Source organism: Pelophylax lessonae, assembly GCF_965119305.1.
Source record: "Pelophylax lessonae genome assembly, chromosome: 3".
Classification (NCBI taxonomy): domain Eukaryota; kingdom Metazoa; phylum Chordata; class Amphibia; order Anura; family Ranidae; genus Pelophylax; species Pelophylax lessonae.
The window spans coordinates 43,271,304-43,295,035 of record NC_138770.1 but is presented as its reverse complement, the minus strand read 5'-3'; the positions used below and the strand labels follow the sequence as shown (position 1 = coordinate 43,295,035).

The window sequence follows — 23,732 nt, the reverse complement described above, 5'->3', positions numbered from 1 at the left end:
GGACATGCCATTGGGAAAACCTCAAAGGATCATCTCACTTTATCTCCAAGTTGTAAAATGGAAGATAAGGACATTGCAAGAGAATGCGCAGGAGCAAAGACAAATAACTCAGTTTTCAATGGTGGACTTCACAATGTGGATATAATCCCTGACTCTGAACAACCTTGTACTATGAGAGATGGAGATGGAATTCCGGGGAAGGAGAAATGTTCCTCTCCTGAATATGGGGGAAGTTTTAGCTCTGAATCAAGTCTTACTGTACATCAGAGATCTTACACTGGTGAAAAGCCTCATTTCTGTTCAGAATGTGGGAAATATTTTCTTCATAAATCAGAACTCGTTATACATTGCAGATCTCATACGGGAAAAAAGCTAAATTCCTGTTCCGAGTGTGGAAAATGTTTTTCACAACTGTCTCATCTTTACACTCATCAGAGATCTCACAAGAGGAAAGAGCCGTATTGCTGTCCTGAGTGTGGGAAATGTTTTAGATGGAAGTCAGAACTATTTCTACATCAGAGATCTCACACAGGGGAGAAGCCTTATTCCTGCCCTGAGTGTGGGAAATGTTTTTCAGAAAAGTTCAATCTTGACAGACATCAGAGGGTTCACACGGGTGAAAAGCCATATTTCTGTCCTGAGTGTGGGAAATGTTTTACACGGAAATCGGGACTTGTCCTACATCAAAGATCTCACACGGGAGAGAAACCCTATTCCTGCCCAGAGTGTGAGAAGTGTTTTTCAGAGAAGGCCAGACTTTTCAGACATCAGAGGATTCACACAGGGGAGAAGCCGTATTCCTGTTCTGAGTGTGGAAAAATGTTTTCACAGGTGTCCCATCTTTACAAACATCAGAGGTCTCACAAGGGGAAAAAGTTCTATTCTTGCCCTGAGTGCAAGAAATGTTTTTCAAAGAAATCGCTCCTTCTTATACATCACAGATCCCACACTGGTGAGAAGCAGTGTTTCTGCCCTGAGTGTGGAAAAAGTTTTTCTCAGAAGTCAGACCTTGTTATACATCAAAAATCTCACACAGGGGCAAAGCAGTATTCCTGCCCTGAGTGCGGGAAATGTTTTTCAAAGAAGTATAGCCTTTACAGACATCAAAGTATTCACACGGGGGAGAAGCCACATTCCTGTGCTGAATGCAGGAAATGTTTTTCACATAAATCAGACCTTATTAGACATCAAAGATTGCACACAGGAGAGAGACCGTATTCCTGTAATCAATGTGAGAAATGTTTTTCACGGAAATCGGTCCTTCTTATGCATCAAACATCTCACACACTTGGGAAACCACATTCTTTGACTTAGTGAGGGAAATATTTTTAAGTGGTTATCCATCTTCAAATGCATCAGAGGTTTCACATGGGCGATAAGCGATTGTGCTATCCCAAGTGCGGGAAATGGTTTTCACAGAAGTCAGACCTTGTTATACATGAAATATCAGTCTTGGAAAAAGCTTTATTACTGCCTCGAGTGTAGAAAATGTTATACAAAAAAGTCAGACTTTATTACACATTAAAGGTCTTATGCAGGGGAGAAGCCGTATTCCTGCCCCGACTGTGAAAATGCTATACATGGAATTCAGTCTTACATTGTTGAGAATCCATATTTCTATCTTGAGTGTTGGAAATGTTTTTCCCGATACCCTCATAGCATCATACAATGGTTGACTCTGCCCTCTGCTCAACTAATCCAGTAGGAATGGAGACCGGAGTTCAAGCTCAGATACTGGTGGTTGGGGGTCTCAATTATTAGAAGTAAAGATGGGGCAAATTGTCACAAAGATTGTGATCGCCAAACAGCATGTTGTTTACCAGGTGCATGGATTTGGCACATCGTCGATCAGCTGGACAAATTGTTGGGTGGGGCTAGAGAGAACCCAGCTGTAATGGTACATATTGGTACAAAGAACAAAGTTAGTACAAAGATGAAGTGTCCTTAACCACCTCAATACTGGGCACTTTCACCCCCTTCCTGCCCAGGCCAATTTTCAGCTTTCAGTGCTCTCACACTTTGAATGACAATTGCGCGGTCATGCTACACTGTACTCCTATGACATTTTTATCATTTTTTTCTCACAAATAGAGCTTTCTTTTGGTGGTATTTACTCAATGCTGGGTTTTTTTTTTCTTACAAAAAAAAAAAAAAAAAAGAAAAAAGACAGAAAATTTTGAAAACAAAAAAGTTTTTCTTATTTTCTGTGAGTAAATTTTGAAAATAAATAATTTTTTTCCTTCACTGATGTGCGCTGATGAGGCGGCACTGATGGGCACTGATGAGGTAGCACTTATTGGCACTGATGAGGAGGTACTAATATTCCGCACTGATGGGCACTGATAGGTGGCACTGAGAGGTGGCACTGATGGGCAGAACCATCAGTGCCCATAGTGCTGCCAGTCAGTGCCCATCAGTGCCTAGATGAGCAGGCACTGACTGGCAGCACTATGGGCACTGATGGTGGGCACTAATTGGCACTCTATTTACATTTTCTGTAATCAGGGCACTGATGATCAGTGACCTGATTACCTGTCTTTGTTTCCCCTATGAAGAGGAGCCGCTGATCGGCTCTCCTCGCCTCACACTCTAAAAAGTGTAAGGCGAGGAGAGCTGAATAATGGCACTTCCTCATTTACATGTGACCGGCTGTGAGATAGCCAGAAGGTTTTATAAATGACAAATGTCACGCTTACCCCTAATGCAGGTGCTCAGACACTATAGATCGCTTCGGTATTCCTCAACTATAGCAGCCCCCTTTCCCATAAGGCAAGCAGGCCTACTATTACTCAGTTGCCACTAGGACTTATACACAATGCTATAGTGCATTGGTTCTCAACTCCGGGCCTCGGGACCAAATAACAGGCCAGGTTTGCAAGATAACTGAAATACATCACAGGTGATATATTTTTCTGCTCAGTGATTTCAGTATTCTAGTCTGCATCTCCCTAAGCTAATACTTAAAATCTGGCCTGTTAGTGGGTACTTTGATGTTAAATACCTGGGTTATGGCAGCAGATAGCCACCATAACCCTGGTATTTTTTTAAACGGCGGGCGGTCTGCTTTAACATAAGGGTGGTCCCAGCAGCGGATTCACCGTGGGATCACCCTTATCGGCGGCGGGAGAGGTGCCCCCCGCCACTTCCCGGTTGTTTTCCCCACTTACTGGAGCCATCGATAGCAGGGAAAAACGATCCGATTCACTGTCCCCTCAGGCAGGAAGTCGAGTGAGGGCAAGATGGCCCCCACTCCACTCTATGGCCTTGGAGGACTGGAGCGACGTCATACGTCACTTCCAAGCAATGGATTTAAAGCGCCCATTTTTTCATCATGAAAAAAAATTACTTTTTCTTTTTTAGTGTAGATGTGAGATGTGAGGTCTTTTTGACCCCAGCTCTCTCATTAAAGAGGACCTGTCCTGCTTATTTCTGTTATAAGGGATTTTTACATTCCTTGTAATAGGAATAAAAGTGATCAAAAAATATTTTTTGAAAAAAAAAAAATGTAAAGATAAAATAAATAGGGAAAAAAAATTAAAGTGCCCTGTCCCCGTTAGCTCTCGTGCAGAAGTGAACGCATACGTAAGTCCCGCCCACATATGTAAACGGTGTTCAAACCACACATGTGAGGTATTGCCGTGATCATTAGAGTGATAGCAATAATTCTAGCGCTAGACCTCCTCTGTAACTCTAAACTGGTAGCCTGTAGAAATTTTTAAAGTGTCGCCTATGGGGATTTTTAAGTACCAATGTTCGTCGCCATTCCACGAGCCTGCGCAATTTTGAAGCATGCCATGTTGGGTATCTATTTACTCAGCGTAACATTATCGAAAAAACTTGGGCTAACTTTACTGTTTTCTTCTTTTTTAATTTAAGTGTATTTTATCCCAAAAAATTGCGATCATAAGACCGCTGCGCAAATATGGTGTAATAAAAAAATATTTCAACGATCTCCATTTTATTCTCTAGGGTCTCTGCTAAAATATTGAGCTATATATATATATATATATATATATATATATATATATATATATATAATATTTGGGGGTACTAACTAATTTTCTAGCAAAAAAAGAACTGATTTTAACTTGTAAACAACAAGTGTCAGAAATAGGCCCGATCCAGAAGTGGTTAATGGGCTGTAACATGCCTTTGAGTGTAAACTAAATGTGAGTGATTTTTTTTAAATGTAATAAATTGTTTTAATCAAGCAGTGTCACACTATGGAGATTTATCTATTTTTCATATGATAGGTGGACTGGTGCAATCTGAGGAATGACTGAGAACGCTGGCGTTCGGTGCAGTGATCCCTTGGGATTTTTTAAGGCACTATCAGACCTGTATGTGAATATACACTATATTACCAAAAGTATTGTGCTGCCTGCCTTTACACGCACATGAACTTTAATGGCATCCCAGTCTTAGTCTGTAGGGTTCAATATTGAGTTGGCCCACCCTTTGCAGCCATAACAGCTTCAACTGGAAGGCTGTCCACAAGGTTTAGGAGTGTGCCTATGGAAATGTTTGACCATTCTTCCAGAAGCATATTTGTGAGGTCAGGCTCTGATGTTGGAGAGAAGGCCTGGCATGCATTCTCCGCTCGAATTCATCTCAAAGGTGTTTTATCGAGTTGAGGTCCAGAATCTGTGCAGGCCAGTCATGTTCCCTCACCCCGAACTTGCTCATCCATGTCTTTATGGACCTTGCTTTGTGCACTGGTCCAAATCATTTGGTGGAGGGGGGATTATGATGTGGGGTTGTTTTTCAGGGGTTGGGCTTGGACCCTTAGTTCCAGTGAAGGGAACTCTGAAGGCGTCAGTATACCAAGACATTTTGGACAATTTCATGCTCCCAACTTTGTGGGAACAGTTTGGGGATGGCCCCTTCCTGTTCCAACATGACTGCGCACCAGTGCACAAAGCAAGGTCCATAAAGACATGGATGAGCGAGTTTGGGGTGGAGGAACTTGACTGGCTAGACAGAGTCCTGACCTCAACCCGATAGAACTCTTTTAGCAAACTGTGAGTTCATTAAAGTAGGCATTGCCCCAGGAGGGCATACGAGTGATTCCAACCTCTCCCTCTCAAGAACCAGACCGTTAACCTTAGCAGAGCAGGGCAGGGGTGTAATGTTGTTCCCTGTGGGAGAAGGTCTGGTCTGAGAGGCTGGGGAATCGGGTTCCGATCACTGAGCTGCAGGAGAAGTGGGAACCAGGGCCTGTTTGGCCAATGAGGGGGCCACCATGACGATCTCCACATCTTCTGCTTGGAGTCTTTGAAGGAATCTGAGGATGATGGGAAACGGGGGGAAAAGCATATGCTCTGCTGAATTCCCACCTGTCGGTCAGAGCATCTGTCCCGCAGGATTGGTGACACCTGCTGCGTGTGAAGTACCGGTCCAGTTTGTGGTTGCACGGAGATGCAAACAGGTCTACTTCTGGTGAGACCCCTAGTGACAGAATCCACTTGAATGAATTGATGTGGAGAGACCACTCGTTGCCTCATACCTGGATTCACGAAGGATAAGGCACCAGGAAGATGTCGCTATGCCCACAGTGCTTCCCACTCGCACTGGGGCTGACAGGCGCTTAAATTTAGTGCTAGGATGACGTCCGCGGTGACCGGGCCGCGATCGCGACTTGCGCAGGCAGAGAATGGAGCTCCACTCCCACACTGCGCAGGCGTCCACCGGACTGTATGGAGGGGGAGCAGGAAGGAGATGGCTGGAACGCAAGGAGCGTTCCAGCCGCCATTGGGCCACCAGGGATAGAAAGAAAGTACTTTAGACACACATATAAAACAAATACGCTGCCATGGAGGAAGATAAATCTTCAGACCCTGTCAGGATATCTGTCGGCCATCTGAAGCACCGCACAGTTAACAGCCAGAGGGGATTTGAATGTCACTCACCCGCCCATGGCTGGGCCCTGGACATAGACACCGTCTTTCATACTGAGGTAAGCCGACCAAAATTTCAACAGGAACAATCCAAATAGGGTCCTTGGAGGAGGACAAAAAAGGAACACTGGCTGTACCTGCAGCTGAAATTTATGGGAGGGGGGTCCTATACCATTGGAGAGGAGGCGGGGTTAACCCACACGTAGGCTGCCATGGAGACTGTCAGGAAAAATGTTTAAAGCGCCACCTATGGAGATTTTTAAGTACCGTAGTTTGTCGCCATTTCACGAGCGTGCGCAATTTTAAAGCACATGTTAGGTATCTATTTACTCGGCGTAACGTCATCTTTCATATTTAACAAACAAAATGGAATATATATTGTTTTTTTTTTTTTTTTTATTAACCGCTTGCCGACCAGCCGCCGTAGTTTTACAGCGGCAGGTGGGCTCTGTCCCACAAAAAGACATACCTGTATGTCGCTTTGCGGGACCGCGCGCACCCATTCTCCACAGAAGTTGATCAGCGTGGTCGGTGGTCGCGATTGCGGCCAAGCACCCAAGGTCGCTCTCCATGGAGACAGAACGGCATTCTGCTGATGTAAACACAGCAGATCGCTGTTCTGTCAGTTATAAACACAAGGATCCTGTTTTCCTCTTAGTTAGGAACACAGGCCTCTGTGTTCATGCAGCAAGCCCCTCCCCCACACAGTTAGAAAGCACCCCCTAGGCTTGCATTAACCCCTTCCCTGCCAGTGTCATTATTACAGTAACAATGCATATTTTTAGCACTGATTACTGTAGTAATGTCACTGGTACCCCCAAAAATTTCAGTTAGGGATCCGATCTGTCCGCCGCAATGTTGCAGTCCCGCTAAAAATTGAAGATCGCTGCCATTACTAGTAAAAAAAAATAAATAATAAAAATGACAAATCTTTCCCCTAGTTTGTAGATGCGATAACTTTTGCGCAAAGCAATCAAAATACACTTATTGGGATTTTTTTTCTTACCACAAATATGTAGCAGAATACAAATTCGCCTAAAATGTTGAAAAATTTAGATTTTTTATTTTTTTTTATTGGGAATGTTATATAGCAGAAAGTGAAAAATATTTTTTTTTCTCAGAATTGTCGCTCTTTTTTTGTTTATAGCACAAAAAATTCAAAGAGGTGATCAAATACCACCAAAAGAAAGCTCTATTTGTGGGAAAAAAAGGACATCAATTTTATTAGGGGACACCCTTGCACGACCACGCAATTGTCAGTAAAAGTAACGCAGTGCCGAATCGCGTACAAAAGGCCTGGTCATTAACCACTTGCCGACCGCCGCACGACTATCTACGTCGGCGGTCAGCCCCTCACAGGCAAACTAACGTAGGGCTACGTTGCTTGCTTGTGAGGGTCTAGGGAGCGAGCGCTCGCCCCCGGAGGCGCGCTCCCGCTCCCGCGTGGTCACAGACCCCCCCGCGCGTGTGACCAGCGGACCCGATGTCCGCCGGCCACTCGGCGATCGGCGGGGGAGAGGGAGAATGTCAGGCAGCTTGTGTAAACAAGCTGCCTGTCATTCTCCTCGCTGCAAAGACACTGATCACATGGATCTACTATGTAGATCCGTTGATCAGTGTCCTTACAGCTGAAGCCACAGCCAATCACAGTAGAAAGCACGCCCCTAGGGATACACACAGCCCCTCCCTCCCAAATAAAGTTAACCCCTTCACTACCAGTGTATTTTTACAGTAACAGTGCATATATATAGCACTGATTACTGTAGAAATGTCACTGGTAACCCCAAAAGTGTCAAAAATGTCAGTCAAGGGTCCGATCTGTCCGCCGCAATGTCGCAGTACCGCAAAAAAAATCGCAGATCGCCGCCATTACGCGTTAAAAAAAAAACAACAAAAATGACAAAAATCTTTCCCTTTGTTAGTAAACGCGATAACTTTTGCGCAAACCAATCAAAATACGCTTTTTGCGATTTTTTTTTTACCAAACATATGTAGCATAAAACAAATTGGCCGAAAATGTTAAAAAATTTTGATTTTTACATTTTTTTTGGGGGGAATTTCATATAAAAAAATGTCAAAAATATTGTTATTTTTGCAAAATTGACGCTCTTTTTTTGTTTATAGCGCGTGATCAAAAAATCGCACAGGTGATCAAATACCACCAAAAGAAAGCTCTGTTTGTGGGAAAAAAAGGACGCCAAATTAGTTTAGGTACAGCGTTGCACGACCGCGCAATTGTCCGTTAAAGTCACGCAGTGCCGAATCGCAAAATACCCCCTGGTCGGAATGGGGGTAAAATCTTCCGGGGCTTAAGTGGTTAAGGGGGCAAATCCTTCTGGGCCAGAAGTGGTTAAAGTGTAATTTTTTCCCCAAAAAGAATTGCATTTGAAAAACGGCTGTACAAATAATACGTGACATATAAAATTGCATCGATCGCCATTTTATTCCCTAGGGTCTCTGCTAAAGAAATATATTTACAGGTTACCTGTTTAGAGTCAAGTGGGGTACACACTAGTAGAAAATCTGCTGAAAATTCCCGTCCGAGGTAAAATCGTATGATTTTCGGATAGTGTGTACACAACTTTCAGCAGCCGATGCCGACATTTTCAACGAAAAAAAATGGAGGGACAAACGCCAAAATTTTTATCGTCTGTCCCCAGACGACCAATTTTCGTTTAATGTGTATGCAGTACGTCCGTGAAAAATCGGATGCGAAAGACCGCGCATGATCTGAAGTTGCTGACAACCCGGAAGTCTGGGAACAAATGTCCCAAAAAAAAAAAAAAAAAGTACGAGAAATTTCGTGAACATTTATGCACTGTCAACTAAAAACGGTAATGAACGCTGAGCAAGAGAGAGAAAAATCTGAGGATACTTCGTCCGATTTCCGTCAAGTGTGTACGGGCCTTCAGGCTGGGTTCACATAGGTGCAGCTACGGTTCCCAGCATGGGGTCTAGTGCCTCCCTGTTCACCAGTTCAGGTGCAAATTTTTGCCTGAATTTGCACCTGAACTGGACCCAAAGATGCACAGGACCCTTTTGGAATGAGGACCACGGCTGCCCAGACCTGTATGAACCGACTCCATTGCAAGCCAGGGCACACTTGCATGTCATGGGAATTGGACACTGGGAAACCCGCATTCAGTTCGCACATATGTGGACCTAGCCTAACAAAGGAGGTCTAGCGCTAGAATTATTGGTCTTGCTCTAATATTCGCGGCCATACCTCACATGTGTGGTGCTAAACCAGTGGTTCTTAACCTTGTTGGAGGTACTGAACCCCACCAGTTTCAAATGCGCATTCACCGAACCCTTCTTAATTGGAAAAATAAAATATGATTTTTTCAAATTCAAAACATAGGTATATATTTAGGTATATATTTATACATAAGTGCAAAAAATGAACAAAACCATTAAAGAACAAAACCATTCTTCAACACAGCTGGTTTTATGAGTGTTTCACCAATGGTGTGTGTTTTGCCCTGCTTTGCGATCAGGTAAGCAACTTCGTACGATGCTATGAGGATCGGTTTGTTGATGGGTACAAACCAGAGAACAGGTAGACTAGCCTTTTCATCGAATCTGGCTCTCCTCACCTTGAATTCAGCGAGCGTTTTGTTCTTGTATTTTCCATCTGCATGCAGCTTAAGGAAGTGTTCTCTTATGCCTCGTACACACGCAATGATTATCGGCCGACCGATCGTCCGACTTTTGTCTAGAGCGGTGTTTTGTTGGTTGGAATGTGCCTAGACTGCACACGAATTTTCTCGGCCAACAAAAATCTACTTCAGAAGTGATGTCATGTGCTGGTTTACTTTCCGTGTGTTTTTTCTTCTCTGAGCATGCCCAGTCTTGCTCATCAGGTTTTTGTCTGCCGAAATCTGTACTGACTGACGGAAAATCGGCCGTTGTGTTGACGGCCAACAAAAATTTTATAGCCTGCACACCAGATTTTTTTTGGCCGAAAAGTCGGAGTCGGTTGTCGGAAGCATCATACTAACAAGCCGAAAATCGGCCGATCGGACGTTGGCCGAAAATTCACGGGCAATAATCGATGCGTGTGTACGAGGTATTAGTTTTGCCGGTGCTAGACTAGAATTGCTCAACTTGGCATTGCAAATCATGCAGTTAGGACGCTGACTCTCATCACGTTCCGTTATACATTTGAATCCATATTGTACATATTCGTCCGACCACTTTCTTTTTTTGCTTGACATAGTTAGTATGAAGGGATTAATATTAAGAAAGAAATCACACGATGTACCATCACAACAGTTACAATTCGAATACTGGGCGTGCCAAATTCCCTGCAGCACAGATAGGCCAAGCGATGTTGCGTGATCACCTGCAGCCAATGAGTGGGGCGTGTCATCACGAATCATATGAGTCGGGTGTGTGTCTACACCTCCGCTGAACCCACGAGACTGTCTCACCGAACCCCCGGGGTTCGATCGAACCCAGGTTAAGAACCACTGGTCTATGCTATGAAATGAGTCATAGTAACGATATCCCTCTCTTATCTCACTGTATTCATTCTCAATATGCTTGTGTATTTTATCCATGTGGTAAACTATGCTGACATTATATTTTTATTATCAATAAAAGTTTGGATTAAAAAAAAAAAGAATTAGGAATGTTTTGGTCACCCCCCTGTCTACAATATTCATCACCCTTTCCATCTGTGGCGTTTCTTTCTTCACATGGATCAATTATTTAAGACTCTGCGGTCTATCTTCCCCATGGACTTTGTTTCTCTTCTTTATTGATTCATATGTATTTTTCATGCATATTTATGGATTTTATTCATTGTGTCTGTTTTTTACTTTAGCGCTGCACTTTATTTTCTGTATGCACGCATTACTTGGTCGGGGCTCCTTTTACATGAATTACTGCATCAATGCGGCGTGGCATGGAGGTGATCAGCCTTTGGCACAGCTGAGGTGTTATGGAAGCCCAGGTTGCTTTAATAGCAGCCTTCAGCTCATCTGCATTTGTTGGGTCTGGTGTCTCTCATCTTCCTCTTGACAATACCCCACAGTTACTCTATGGGGGTTTAGGTCAGGCGAGTTTGCTGGTCAATCAAGCACAGTGATACCATGATCATTAAAGCGGAGTTCCACCCTGGGAATACTTTTTTTAATAAAAATACCCCCGGGACAGTTAGGGCTAGTACATTCCACAATGGATAGCCTCTGATCTGTCCCAGGTTGCACTTACCTTTTAGGAGAAATACTTACCTTGAAAAAGTATTGTCCAGCGCTGCCATCTCAGGTGTGGGCAGCTTGAAGCCAGCGCGATCCTCTTCTGCGTCCTCTCCCTTCTTCTTCGGTCCCACAATGCACTGCACCGGCCCCGCCGTCACTTCCGATGCGTGTGCGTCATCCCCCCACAGCTTCTGGGCATGCCCAGAAGCTGTTTAGAAGGGAATGACACGCGTGCCCCGGAACTGACGTCGGGCCGGTGCAGGCGCAATGATTCCTGGGAGCGATGACGTTCAGCTCCCAGCAATCATTACAAACCGGAAGTGACGACGGACCGTGGCCGCCGAGGGGAGGAAGAAGGAAGTAAGGTAAGTATATTTTCTTCTATACGAGGTAAGAAATAAAATGCGATTATCCATTTGTTTTTCAGGTGACCCGGAGCGATGAGATGGAGGTAAGTATAAATTTAGGGTGGAACTCCACTTTAAAGCGGAGTTCCGGGCACAGAAGTAATTTTCTAACAAACATACCCCCGGGACAGTCAGGGCTAGCACATTCCACAATGGATAGCCTCTGATCTGTCCCGGTTCGCACTTACCTTTTAGAAGAAATACTTACTTATAAAATTTCTTCCACAGCGTTTCCATCTCTCTTGTGGGCAGCTGAAGCCGGCGCGGTCCTCTTCTGCGTCTTCTTCCGTGTCTTCTTGTCCCAGAATGCGCCTGCACCGGCCCCTCTCGTCACTTCCGGTGCGGCGCCGCATTCCTAAACAGCTTCTGGGCATGCCCAGAAGCTGTTTAGCAGGGGAATGCGGCGTCGCCCGGAAGTGATGAGCGGGGCCGGTGCCGTCGCATTGATTCCTGTGAGCGATGACGTTCAGCTCCCAGGAATCATAGCGAGACAGGAAGTGACGGGGTGAGCCGCGGCTCCGAGGGAGGAAGTACTCTGAGGTGAGTATTTACGATCTTCAATTAAAAGGTGAGTAAACAAAAAAAAAAATAACTATCCAATTCCTTTTCAGGTAATGTCGAACTAGCGGAGGGGCACAAAAAAAAAATATTGTTTTTGTGCCCGGAACTCCGCTTTAAACCAGGTATTGGTAGTTGGCAAAAATGACAAGGTCGTGTTTACACTATGGGATGTTTCTTGAGGCTGCAGTTCCTCTGAACTCCGCAAGGTGGTGATCTCACTTCTTTACAGACAGAAAGTCTCTATGGAATACAGACAGGAAGTGATGTCACATACAGACAGGAAGTTCCGGGTGAGAGGTGAATCGGGAGGAAGTAGAGAGAAGACATCGCTGGAAGTGGCAGCAGACGAGGTAATAAGATCTTATTTTCTATTTACACCCAGTAACCCCCCCCTGTCATGTCCGTCCTCTTCCTCCATAGTCACTGTGATGTCTTTTATCTCCAGCAGATGATGATACACACATATATAGTGTGGAAACCTAGATTAACCCCTTCAGGGTCAGAACATTTCCCCACTTACGGGGCCGGAAGATTCTCCTTATTTTGGAGATGTGTCACCTTCTCGCTAGAGATGAGATGAACATACCTGGGTTCCGTGTGAGATGGCTCCACAGAATATAACTAAAGTTCAGGTGCCGAATCTGAACCCCACTGAAGTCAATGGGAGCCACTTACAGGGCCGGAACATTCTCTCCATGTTAGAGATGCGTCACCTTCTCACTGGAGATGAGATGAACAGACCTGGGTTCCGTGTGAGACGGCTCCACAAAATATAACTAAAGTTCAGGTGCCAAATTTGAACCCCATTAAAGATAATGGGTGCCAAACGTTAAAAAATAGCAATGGCTGTTTTCTAGGCCAATAGGCAAGAGATTGTCGGACAAATTGCAGAGGGAAAGGGGCCTGCATGATCTTCCTTATTGCGGTTGTCATCTGCAGGGAAGACCGCTAAAACAAATGGGCTGCCCTATGTGTGAAGAGTAATGAGGAGCAAAAAAAGTGCATATCAACCACACAGCATAAATGGAGTCTTCTAGTTTTCCCTTTAGGCAACCGCTAAAGAAGAATGTAAATCCCCAGCCCTAAAGGTAGCAATATACAGCACCGGTATCCATATAAGAACTTTATGGAGTCATCTCCACTGATGTGTCCCTATTGAACGAGCGCTCCCCGTCCATTCACTATTACCAGATCCAACACAATATGGCTGCTCTCAGACCCCCCTCTGCTTTTGGGGACATACCCTGTGAAGTCTGCAGATTCTGACTCTGCATTTAGGTCTGTTGGTTCTTCATATAGTGTAACATGGGCGACCAGTGTGAACCGCTGTGCGATCCGATCCTGATGCGGCAGCAAAAATGCCTCCTGTGCGTGTTTGCTGCGGGTGCGATGCGAATTTAGCCATACAAACTGTATGGCTAAACTCGCACCGCACAGCTGATCGCATGTCATGTCGGAGCAGTGCGCTCCGACATGACATGCGAACCCCACACACGCAGTAGTGTGAACCGGGGCTAAAGGGCCTGGTAGCCCATTTTTATTAAAAGGCAAAAATAAACAGTCCGTAACGTAGGTTTTCCCACGCAGGGGTTCTTCTCCAGTCAATACAAAACTTTTAATACTAGCCCACCTGGCTCTCTCGCTCTCATGCAGTTTTTTTTTCCTCTTAGCAGTACCTCTGCACTTTATGCTGGTCCCCAGACCATGGACTCTCTAAAGCTGACAGTTTCACTGTGGCCTTGGTCCTCAGGCCATCTCCTGTCTACACACACACACACACACACACACACACACACACACACACCAGGTTTGCAAGATAACTGAAATACATCCCAGGTGATATAATTTGCTGCTCAGTGATTGCAGTACTCTAGTCTGCATATCCCCAAGGTAATACCTAAAATCTGGCCTGTTAGTGGGCCCTGAGGACCGGAGTTGAGGACCACTGCTTTAAATTACCCTTTTCACCGTGACAGAGTCTTGACCTGTCACAATAGAAACACCGAACTCCAATATTCACTCTACTGCTGCTGATGTAGATTCACACTGGTTCCCAAATCTTTCATGTAAAGGATTTGTATATTCCCCATGTTCTTCTAAAAGCTGTGTGGGTGAAGGACCCTCCTAAAACTGAGCAAAAATAGTTCAGAGACCAGACAGACTTTAATATTTTTTTTACATTTTTAAACAGGCAGGTAGGACAGAATATAACAGGTGTGCAGGGTGTAGGACATCTGTCACTGGGGGCAGCCTGCCTATTCACCCCCCACATCCCCATCCTGATATTATACAACCAATACTGTCCAGATAATTGTCCACTCTCTGTCTACAGAGGACCCTGCATAGATCATGTGATCACATCAAGGAAGATGGAGGACTGGAGATACATGACTGGGAGGATACTAGATCTCACCCTGGAGATCATCTACCTGCTGACCGGAGAGGTGAGGAGGATTCTGGAAGGTCACCTGACATTACTCTTATCTCTATTAATAAAACACAGACCTGACCGGAGAGGTGAGGAGGATTCTGGGAGGTCACATGACATCACTCTTATCTCTATTAATAAAACACAGACCTGACCGGAGAGGTGAGGAGGATTCTGGGAGGTCACATGACATCACTCTTATCTCTATTAATAAAACACAGACCTGACTGGAGAGGTGAGGGGGATTCTGGGAGGTCACATGACATTACTCTTATCTCTATTAATAAAACACAGACCTGACCGGAGAGGTGAGGAGGATTCTGGGAGGTCACATGACATCACTCTTATCTCTATTAATAAAACACAGACCTGACCGGAGAGGTGAGGAGGATTCTGGGAGGTCACATGACATCACTCTTATCTCTATTAATAAAACACAGACCTGACCGGAGAGGTGAGGAGGATTGTGGGAATGTGACATTATATTACTATTTTTGCTTGAATAGAGTTTTCCTCTTGTGAAGTCTGGAGATCATATGACCATCACAGTGCCTTCATGTGACTCCTTGATACCTGAGATAACCAGCAAAAAGAAGATTCTAGAAGTCACCAAGAAGATGATGGAGCTGCTGACAGGGGAGGTGAGCGGTGCTGGGAATTCTGGGACATTATCCAGTAACAGACAAGGGATGTGTCTGGATGGTGACTGTATCATTGTGTGTGTCAGGTTCCTATAAGGTGTCAGGATGTCACTGTCTATTTCTCCATGGAGGAGTGGGAGTATTTAGAAGGACACAAGGATCTCTACAAGGACATCATGATGGAGAATCAGCCGCCCCTCACATCACCGGGTAAGAAGAGACTTTATTGTAAAGGAGAGAGCAGTACGGAGGGTCCACCTAGATCCCCCATCATCTGATAAACATATAGAAACAATGTATTCAGTCAGTGTGTGTGTTTCCTACAGATGGATCCAGTAATGGGAACCCACCAGAGAGATGTCCCTGTCCTCTGTATTCCCGGGATTCCACACAGGAAGATCACACCATCCCTCACCATCATCAGGTAGGTGGAGTTGAGGGTCTTGAACATAAAATGATTGAACACTCTGACATGTGGAGACGATGTGTGGACTCTACAAGATTATACTTCTCTATGTGATCTCACATCATAAATACTTCTATGTTACAGATGTTGTTTTCTGCTTTTCTGTTGGTTTAGGGTGAAGATCTGATGATCATTAAAGTTGAGGGTGAAGTAGAAGAGACGTATGTGAGGGATGATCAGCAATATATGGAGGAGGATGGAATGATGAGGACATTCAAAGAGGAGGACACTCCGACAGAGATCAGCACAGGTGAGCCATAATATATTCTTCTGTTATCTTGACTTTTTAGTAAATCAACCTCAGTTTGTTTCTTCAGACATGATTTATGCATAGTATTGAGCTGAACATACCTGATTTCAGTAAGGGGTTAATTCGGCAGGCTTGCTCCATACAAACCCCATTGGAACCAAAGGAAGTTGAATCTTGGAAATTGATAATAAATAATTGTGGCTAATAGGCAAAGGATTGTCAAACAAATGGGGGGGGGGGGGGCTGGGCTATGCCCCCCCGGTGACAGGTACCAAAGCAAATACATTTTCTAATGTTAGTGGGGAACTCCATGCAAATGTAGTGCTACCCCCGCAGGAGCCGCTTGAGTAATGTTGATACCTCACTCTGCTTCCCAACCCCCAAGAACAGATTCAACTCCACTGTCACACCTGGTAATATGTGGGTGTATACCTTTGAATGACACACTGACACAATGCAAATAGATTTTAACTCCTTAGATCAACTTTACTCAAGAAATAGACTTGGAAAGAGTATTATTCAACTATGCCATGGATAAACAGCCAGGCTCAGTTGAAATAACACTAACGAACAGTGAATAAGCATTTAGAATACCAGGTAAATACTGTGACGGGAGTCAGTTTGGTTGGTGAGCACGTGGAATACAGCTTACCTTAGAGAGGTTGGGAAATCTCTCTCTCAGCCCCCATAGGCCCCTCTTATGTGTAAGTCACCCTGTGTCTATTAGGGATAGACAAGAAGCCCCGTCTGGCCTGCCCAAACTCAGGCTGATCGGCTATGATAGCTCCATGCGCCCTGCCAGAACTTACAAACTATGTGGAACTTTGTAGAGAAGGCTGCCAGGATGGATTGACTCTTTGGGACTTGTTACCCGACTAACTGAGGCACAGACCGAATGGAGGTCTGGTACTTGGCCAGTCTACCTTTGGGGGGGGGAGATATGTGACGATACTCACCGTCACTGAAAGTGAAAGACCGATACTATATGTGGTGTTTGTTGTTGTTAAGTACCCGTATCCAAATGCTGCCACGAATGTAACGGGACCCGTATTTAAGAAGAGTATGTCCATTGTATAAGCTTCCCCTGCCTGGTACCAGCATGATCCAAGATCCCTTAGCCCACCCAGTCACTTTTCGAGACATCAGTGTAGGGTGGTAAGAAGCATAAGACTGTTTTTTCAAACACAGGCACAAAGAGATATACACTCGGGAGACAATCCCCCCTTTGCATAATGAAACAGGGCAGAGAACTACATTCTGTGACACACAGGTATATTCAACTTTCCAACAGTAGCCAGTCTTTAGGAAGGGCTGCTGGAGAAATTCTCTCTCCCCTCTAGCAGCTAATCCACATACCCAGTGACAGTGACGTCTTGCAGTAGGTGAATAAATCTCTCAGGAAGCTACAAATTGCTATAAGAAACGCTTTTACTGAAGGGGAACCCCGATCCAGCCTATAATACTTGTATACTAATAAGAAATGAGGTAATCTAGATACCAGTAATGTGTCCCCTTAAGGAGCAACAATATAGCAATGTTCTACTTGCAAGGCCTTGCTAAGATCTTCACCGGCAGTTGGAGCTCATGGAACATATGATTCCCAATGTGGCATAATGTGTGACAAGTCAGAACAGCTGATTCTGATTTGTAAAAGATCCTGTAACTGATCCAACTGGGAAGTGTCTGTGTTCAGTGTGTCAAAGAACTGTAGTGACTGGTGTCTGAACTCTGGGCAGGTGCCCTCTCACCAAATCCTGATGTCCAGCAATGAGAGTCCTGGAAGGAACAGGCAATGGCAGTCCTCCACACTATGTAGCCCAGAGATGGCTGCGCTCTGCTGTCTCAGTCAGTTCCCGCCGACTCCACCCGATCAGCGATGCTGCAGGGATGTCTGGGATGCAGCGATGAACATCCGTCCCACCAGGGCTGAGTCTGCAGGCAGAAAGGAGGTGTGCAGTAGGCCGCAGTCTGCTATCTCTCTCTCTGTACAGCAAACTAATCTGCACACAATGCAAGAGAGCACAAGCCTGTTCAGCAGATCCCTTTATAGTCTCTCCCACAATCCTCAGGAGCCCAAGGCTTGCTGGGAAGTACAGTTCCTAAACAATTCAGCAATGCAATAATATCCTTGAAAGAGACTACAGTTCCCATGATGCAATTCTTCCAGTCTCAGGAGTATGATGCATTAAACCTGAGACCAACACTTGAGGTATACAGAGACAGTCTGAAGAAGCAGAAAGTAAGTCTGCATTATCAAATAATGGCAGTCCGCTACACAAATAATGGGTTCCTGCTAAAATAACATACCAGACCCTCAACCCTCATCCAGGCATGCAGCCAAGCTGGAGAAAAAAGAGGGGACAAGCGTGTGTTCTCCCTTCCCCTCCTGCACCATAGCAACCTAAATGCCCTCAAAATAGGTTGGTACCTTGCCAGAGGGACAACCGTGGCAAATAATCCTGCCCCCGTGTTGATAAGGACAAGGTCCTTCCCTTCCTGAACCATACCAGCCCAAATGCCCTCAAAATAGGTGGGTACCTTGCCAGAGGGACAACCCTGGTAAAGAATCCTGCCCCCATCTTGATAAGGACAAGGTTCTTCCCCCCTCCTGGACCATACCAGCCCAAATGCTCTCAAAATAGGTGGGTACCTTGCCAGAGGGACAACCCTGGCAAAGAACCCTGCCCCCATGTTGATAATGACAAGGTCCTCTTCACCACAAGCCTGGCCTGCTGCTTGTGGGGTTCTGTGGGCAGAGATTTACCAGAATCTGGAATCCCCCTTAAAAAATGGTGACCCTCAGATCCCTTCCCCGCCTCAATGTTAATAACTAATACACAGTGTTAATACACTTCTGTTTCAAATGCATAGCTCCCAACTGTCCCTGATTTCGAGGGACTGTCCCAAAATTTGGAACAAAGTCTCCCTGTCTCTCTTTCCTCCCCATTCTTCCCTCATTTTGCTCTGATCTATATAGTTGTATAAAAAATGCACTACTTCTCTATCAAAAAGTGTTTCTTAGTTCTAAACCTTTCATCCAATTTCTAAATTGCTGCATTGTAAATTCCAAAGGCTAATATAAATCAATAGTAGTGGTAAAACAGCACTTGTGGATTTAACCAATCCATTTTTTTTTGTACAATTTGCCTTTAAGGGAGGCGTGGCATGGGGGATGTCCTTGTCAGTACTAGGATCCCTTTAAGACCCAGCAAAACTCACCTGACACAGCTTTTGCCTGAGAAACAATGGTGATTGGCCAGCTAACCTTTAAATCACCTGTATCAGCATACCACCAGTGCTCATGATAGCGTTGTTGCCTTGTTTGCTCCTGCTTGACCCAGCTGATATCTACTCTGTATATATCATGTATGACCTGGCTAGTTTTGACCATGCTTTGCTCGCTTCTGATTCTGTGCCCGTTTGGACTCTGATCTACCTGTGTATGACCCAGCTTTTCTATGTAGCACCTTCCTAGGTAGGTGCTAGTGAGAAAGTATAGTTTTGAGCTCTGTCTGCTTACCAGAAGGGCTGCAGGTAAATCTATATTGTTCTCTGCCTATCAGAGAGCAGGATCTGTTAGCGAGGTCTGCTCATTATGCTCAGAGTGCAACTCATTCTGTCTGGAGTGTGTTTGACTCTGGTCCAATAGGGAGGCATATTGGACAGTGGGAGGAAACCTGACGAATGGGTGCACAGGTTATTGATACAGCCCTGATGATTTGGCAGAGGAAAGGCACCTCTGTGCATACTGGGATACTGTATAAAAGCCAGGAGCACATGTGCTCAAGGTCTTTCGTCTGAATAGCGGAGGGAGGGGGGCAGCTGCCTCCTCCTCTGTAGAGGTGCTATGTGGCCTCAGGGGGTCGTCCTGAGGGCCTGGAGAGTAGCAGTGAGGAACTTAAAGCGGAGTTCCGGGCACAAAATCGATATTTTTTTTTTGTGCCCCTGAAAAGGAATTAGATAGTTAGGTTTTTTTTTTTGTTTACTCCCCTTGTAAATGAAGATCGTAAATACTCACCTCAGAGTACTTCCTCCCTCAGCGCCGCGGCTCCGCTGTCACTTCCGGTCTCGCGATGATTCCTGGGAGCTGAACGTCATCGCTCCCAGGAATCAATGCGACGGCACCGGCCCCGCTCGTCACTTCCGGGCGACGCCGCATTCCCCTGCTAAACAGCTTCTGGGCATGCCCAGAAGCTGTGGAGGAATGCGGCGCCGCACCGGAAGTGACGAGAGGGGCCGGTGCGGGCGCATTCTGGGACAAGAAGACGCGGAAGAAGACACAGAAGAGGGCCGCGCCGGCTTCAGCTGCCCACAAGAGAGATGGAAACGCTGTGGAAGAAATTTTATAAGTAAGTATTTCTTCTAAAAGGTAAGTGCGAACCGGGACAGATCAGAGGCTAGCCATTGTGGAATGTGCTAGCCCTGACTGTCCCGGGGGTATGTTCAGTGAAAAATGACTTCTGTGCCCGGAACTCCGCTTTAACCCGGAGGTCCAGAGAAGCTGACTGAGAGGGGAGCCCCTTGAGGATCTGTCTCTGCAGTACAGTGAATACAGAAACTTGTGTCAAGGGGCCTGACCTGAGGGGGACCATGCCTGCTCCTAGGATAGTCAGTGGACAGGTGTCAGTTGAAAGGAGATGCTAGTGAGAGTGTCCTGAAGATAAGTTATCATCCTCCAAGTCATCTTGTCAGAGAGTAAAGAGGGCAAGAGACTTAACCTTTTCTATACTTGTGGCAGTGTGGATCAAGCAGCCTAGCTGCTTCCAACTTTCATAGAAGTCCCCAACCATTGTGAATAGTTCAGCTGGAGTATCACACTATTCCCTTCTCCTATCCTGATCCCAAATAAACACCAAAAAGCCAACACCCCTAGACTGATATTTGTGTGAAGAGCCATCAGAAGCAAGGAGGGATTCATTGATTATTTCTCAAGAAAACCATGTGCTGGTAATCAGGGGAGCCCGTCAAATCACTATTCAGCAGGCCCTGCAGGGACAGTGCTACATTCATCTGTAGCGGTGAACTACAAGTTCCAGCTGACCTGCTCTGCTTAGACCTGCTCATTGTATGCGCTCTTGTTTATTGAACACTTTGCATAATCAACACATCTGAACTGTTTCCTGCTATCTGCTCCTAGCCTGACAGTCCTATGCCTACATACTTTTGCTAATAGGTGTCACTCATTCCTATCTCAGAAAGTTGAGCAGTATGCTTTATGCATTGACATGCCTTCTTGGACCCAGTCTGTCCAGACAGTATGATCACCGGCTGACTTTGGCACCATCCACAGACAGAGAAAGGAAAAAGAAAAACTTAAGTGTCATGGACTTGCAATAGTGTTGGCAAGCTTACCTGTCCCTTCATGTCTGTATTAGAGGTCAGACTGCATTTCTGGTTCCTTTTTATCACCTCTACTTCCTGTTCCTGCCCAGCCCAGGTCATCACAGGAAGTCTATATTAACCAGTGCACTGCAGGTCTGCTTTGCTGTTCAACAGTGTTAGTTTGCTGTGTGCTTGATCTACTTTTCTGTGTACCGACTTTGGCTTGTCTCTGACTATTCCTGTTTGCCTGTTACCCTGACCTTTGGCCTGTCCCTCGGTTACCCTCGTCTGCCTGTTACCCCGATCTCGGCTTACCCATCACCATTCTGTGTGCCCTGAGTGGCTGCTTCCCTTCTCTCCCTACGGAGCGTGACCCGGGGGACCCCAGGGGCCGCAACCTGGGCCCAGCTGCAGCCAAGTCCATCCTCACCACTAGAGGCTCTGGTGAACACCTGCTGGGTCTTAGACTCCACGCCCTGGGGAATCTTGGGCTCACATTCTGTTCCATCCGCAGCAGTTTGCTATCGGGTTCACTACCTTGCGCTATACCCCTGCCTCCAACAGGGTGCAGTTGTCACCTGGCCACAGGTGACCTGACACTTAGAACTTTAATGGTTGCCATCTCTAACCCCAAATCAAGGAAGTGAGTACTCCTAGGAAAATATACAAAAGTATATTAACAAAATCAAAAGATTAAAATTTGATTCCATAAAAACATATACAAAATGCATTCAGCTAAATATATTACATTCCCCAACTAAATACAGGCAAGAATCTAAATGTATTGAAACCTGTGTCCACTGGCCCTATACACTTGTATTACATAGACAGATGGATGAAATAGAAATCTTCCATGTGCAGGGCCAGATACAGGAGTCAGTGGTAAATCACTGGTTTGGATTTGGACGTGTTTCGTCAAAAAGGCTTCTTCAGGGAATCCTATTTGTGCTGGGATGTGTATTACAATTAGTATCAGAACTCATATAACAATTACAAAAGAAAAACAAGAAAATAAAAAAATATATCAGTGTCCATATAACAAACACTGAGTAGTCACAGTGTTTCTAATCTTTTTTTCAGTCAAGGCACCCTTTAAAATTATGGACAATCTCAAGGCACCCTCTAAAACTATTTTGATAGTTTTACATAATGCGGCAACATCCATACATGCAAGACACCCAAAATTAGAGGTGATTTATTCTTCCAAAGCAAATACACGTTTGCAAACTGGTACTGACTAGTGTTCCAATGTTTCTCTTCTCCCTCAGTTTTTCTCCATTACTTAGCAAATGAGACCCCAAAGCTGATAGAGAGACGCCGGGGGTCATCATCCTTGTCAACTGATGATGTCATTGGTCGTTAGGAGGTTGGCAGCTAGAAGGTTGTAATGGTGCACAATGAAAACCTGTGGCTTTGTGTAACTAAAAGGAAGGTTTCGTCCACCCACTGGCTTGTATACAAGTTTGGGGCAATTTTTAGGCATTTTGCTGAAGGCACCCCTGAAGAAACCTCAAGGCACCCCAGGGTGCCTGGGTGCCCTGGTTGAAAAAGGCTGCCTTAAAGTACTTAATTCAAGTTGAGGGAGGAGGAGGAAAGACATTCAGATCCAACCGCAAAAAAAAGGCACCACATCAGGGCCAATAAGCTTCAAAAGGAGCCCAATGGAGCAATTCATTGCCTATAGAGTAATAACCATATGTAATGTCAGGAATTTTTTTTTGGGGGGGGGGGGCAAATCACCCTTAGATGGGAATGTAGGATTCATATAATGTAAATAAAAATAAAAAAATATGTAAAAACTATGACAGTGGGTGTGGCCTGACGCAGCATGGCGTAAGACGTGTGTGGCTGGAGCTCCGTCCATTACTCCTCTTATCTATTGATCCTGTGCTCCAAATGCCTCCTGTGCCAGCCTGACAGGCCCCCTGAGGACCCTGCACACAGCCAGCCAAGGCCTCACGAAATTCCGGCCGGACAGCGGCCTGAGCTGAGTGACGTTCCCCCGCACGGTTACCGTTTCTAGGCAAGACCGCGGCTTCAGCCTAGTCCTGGAAGTCCGTGGCCATCTTGCTACTCCCGTCCGTTCAGCTTGCACTGCATCCCTGCCTTGCTGACTTCTGGATTCGCCTTACACAGGTACTGGTGGACGCTCAGCCTCCCACCGCTCCCTACGGCCCCATCAGAGTCACCATTGAGCATCGGCATGCAGGCGGTCCCCCGGCTCCATGCCGGGAGTGGCAGCAATCTTGCCCCCGACCCTGAGGGACACCTACAGCCAACCTAACCACTTCCAGCCAGACTTAAACCCCACATGGTCACCAGGGAACCCCAGCCTGATAGTCCGCTGCCCCTGGCTCCATCTGCAGTGAACTTCCTACTCCATCAGGGGGGGGTGGTTGTGGTCTTGCTCTTGGTGCTACCCACGGCGGCCATTTTCCCATGCCATCCTCCTTCCCGGCCTACCTGTTTCCCTTGTGCCTAGCTTAACCTCTATACTGACGCCACCACCACTCAGACTGTTGCACCTGCTACGTCTATGCTTCTGCCATGGCTCCG

At 45.6% G+C, this 23,732-nt stretch overlaps 2 protein-coding genes and 1 pseudogene across 3 annotated transcripts in view; 2 read left to right on the top strand and 1 right to left on the bottom strand.

The window, feature by feature from the left end:
- Positions 1 to 23,732, bottom strand: part of LOC309550683 (uncharacterized protein) — a 3,164,715-nt gene that overhangs the window by 581,356 nt on the left and 2,559,627 nt on the right. The gene's annotated exons all lie outside the window — the stretch shown is intronic.
- The window catches only part of LOC309550793, a 1,525,103-nt pseudogene that overhangs the window by 653,297 nt on the left and 848,074 nt on the right, over positions 1 to 23,732 (top strand). The window lies entirely within an intron of this gene.
- The window catches only part of LOC309550049 (uncharacterized protein), a gene marked incomplete at its 5' end in the record, with an annotated part of 35,016 nt that continues 11,341 nt past the window's right edge, over positions 58 to 23,732 (top strand). Inside the window, 2 exon segments of the mRNA XM_082250516.1 lie at positions 58 to 1,313; positions 1,451 to 1,503. Of these exon segments, the coding sequence (XP_082106642.1) occupies positions 58 to 1,313; positions 1,451 to 1,503 (1,309 nt within the window).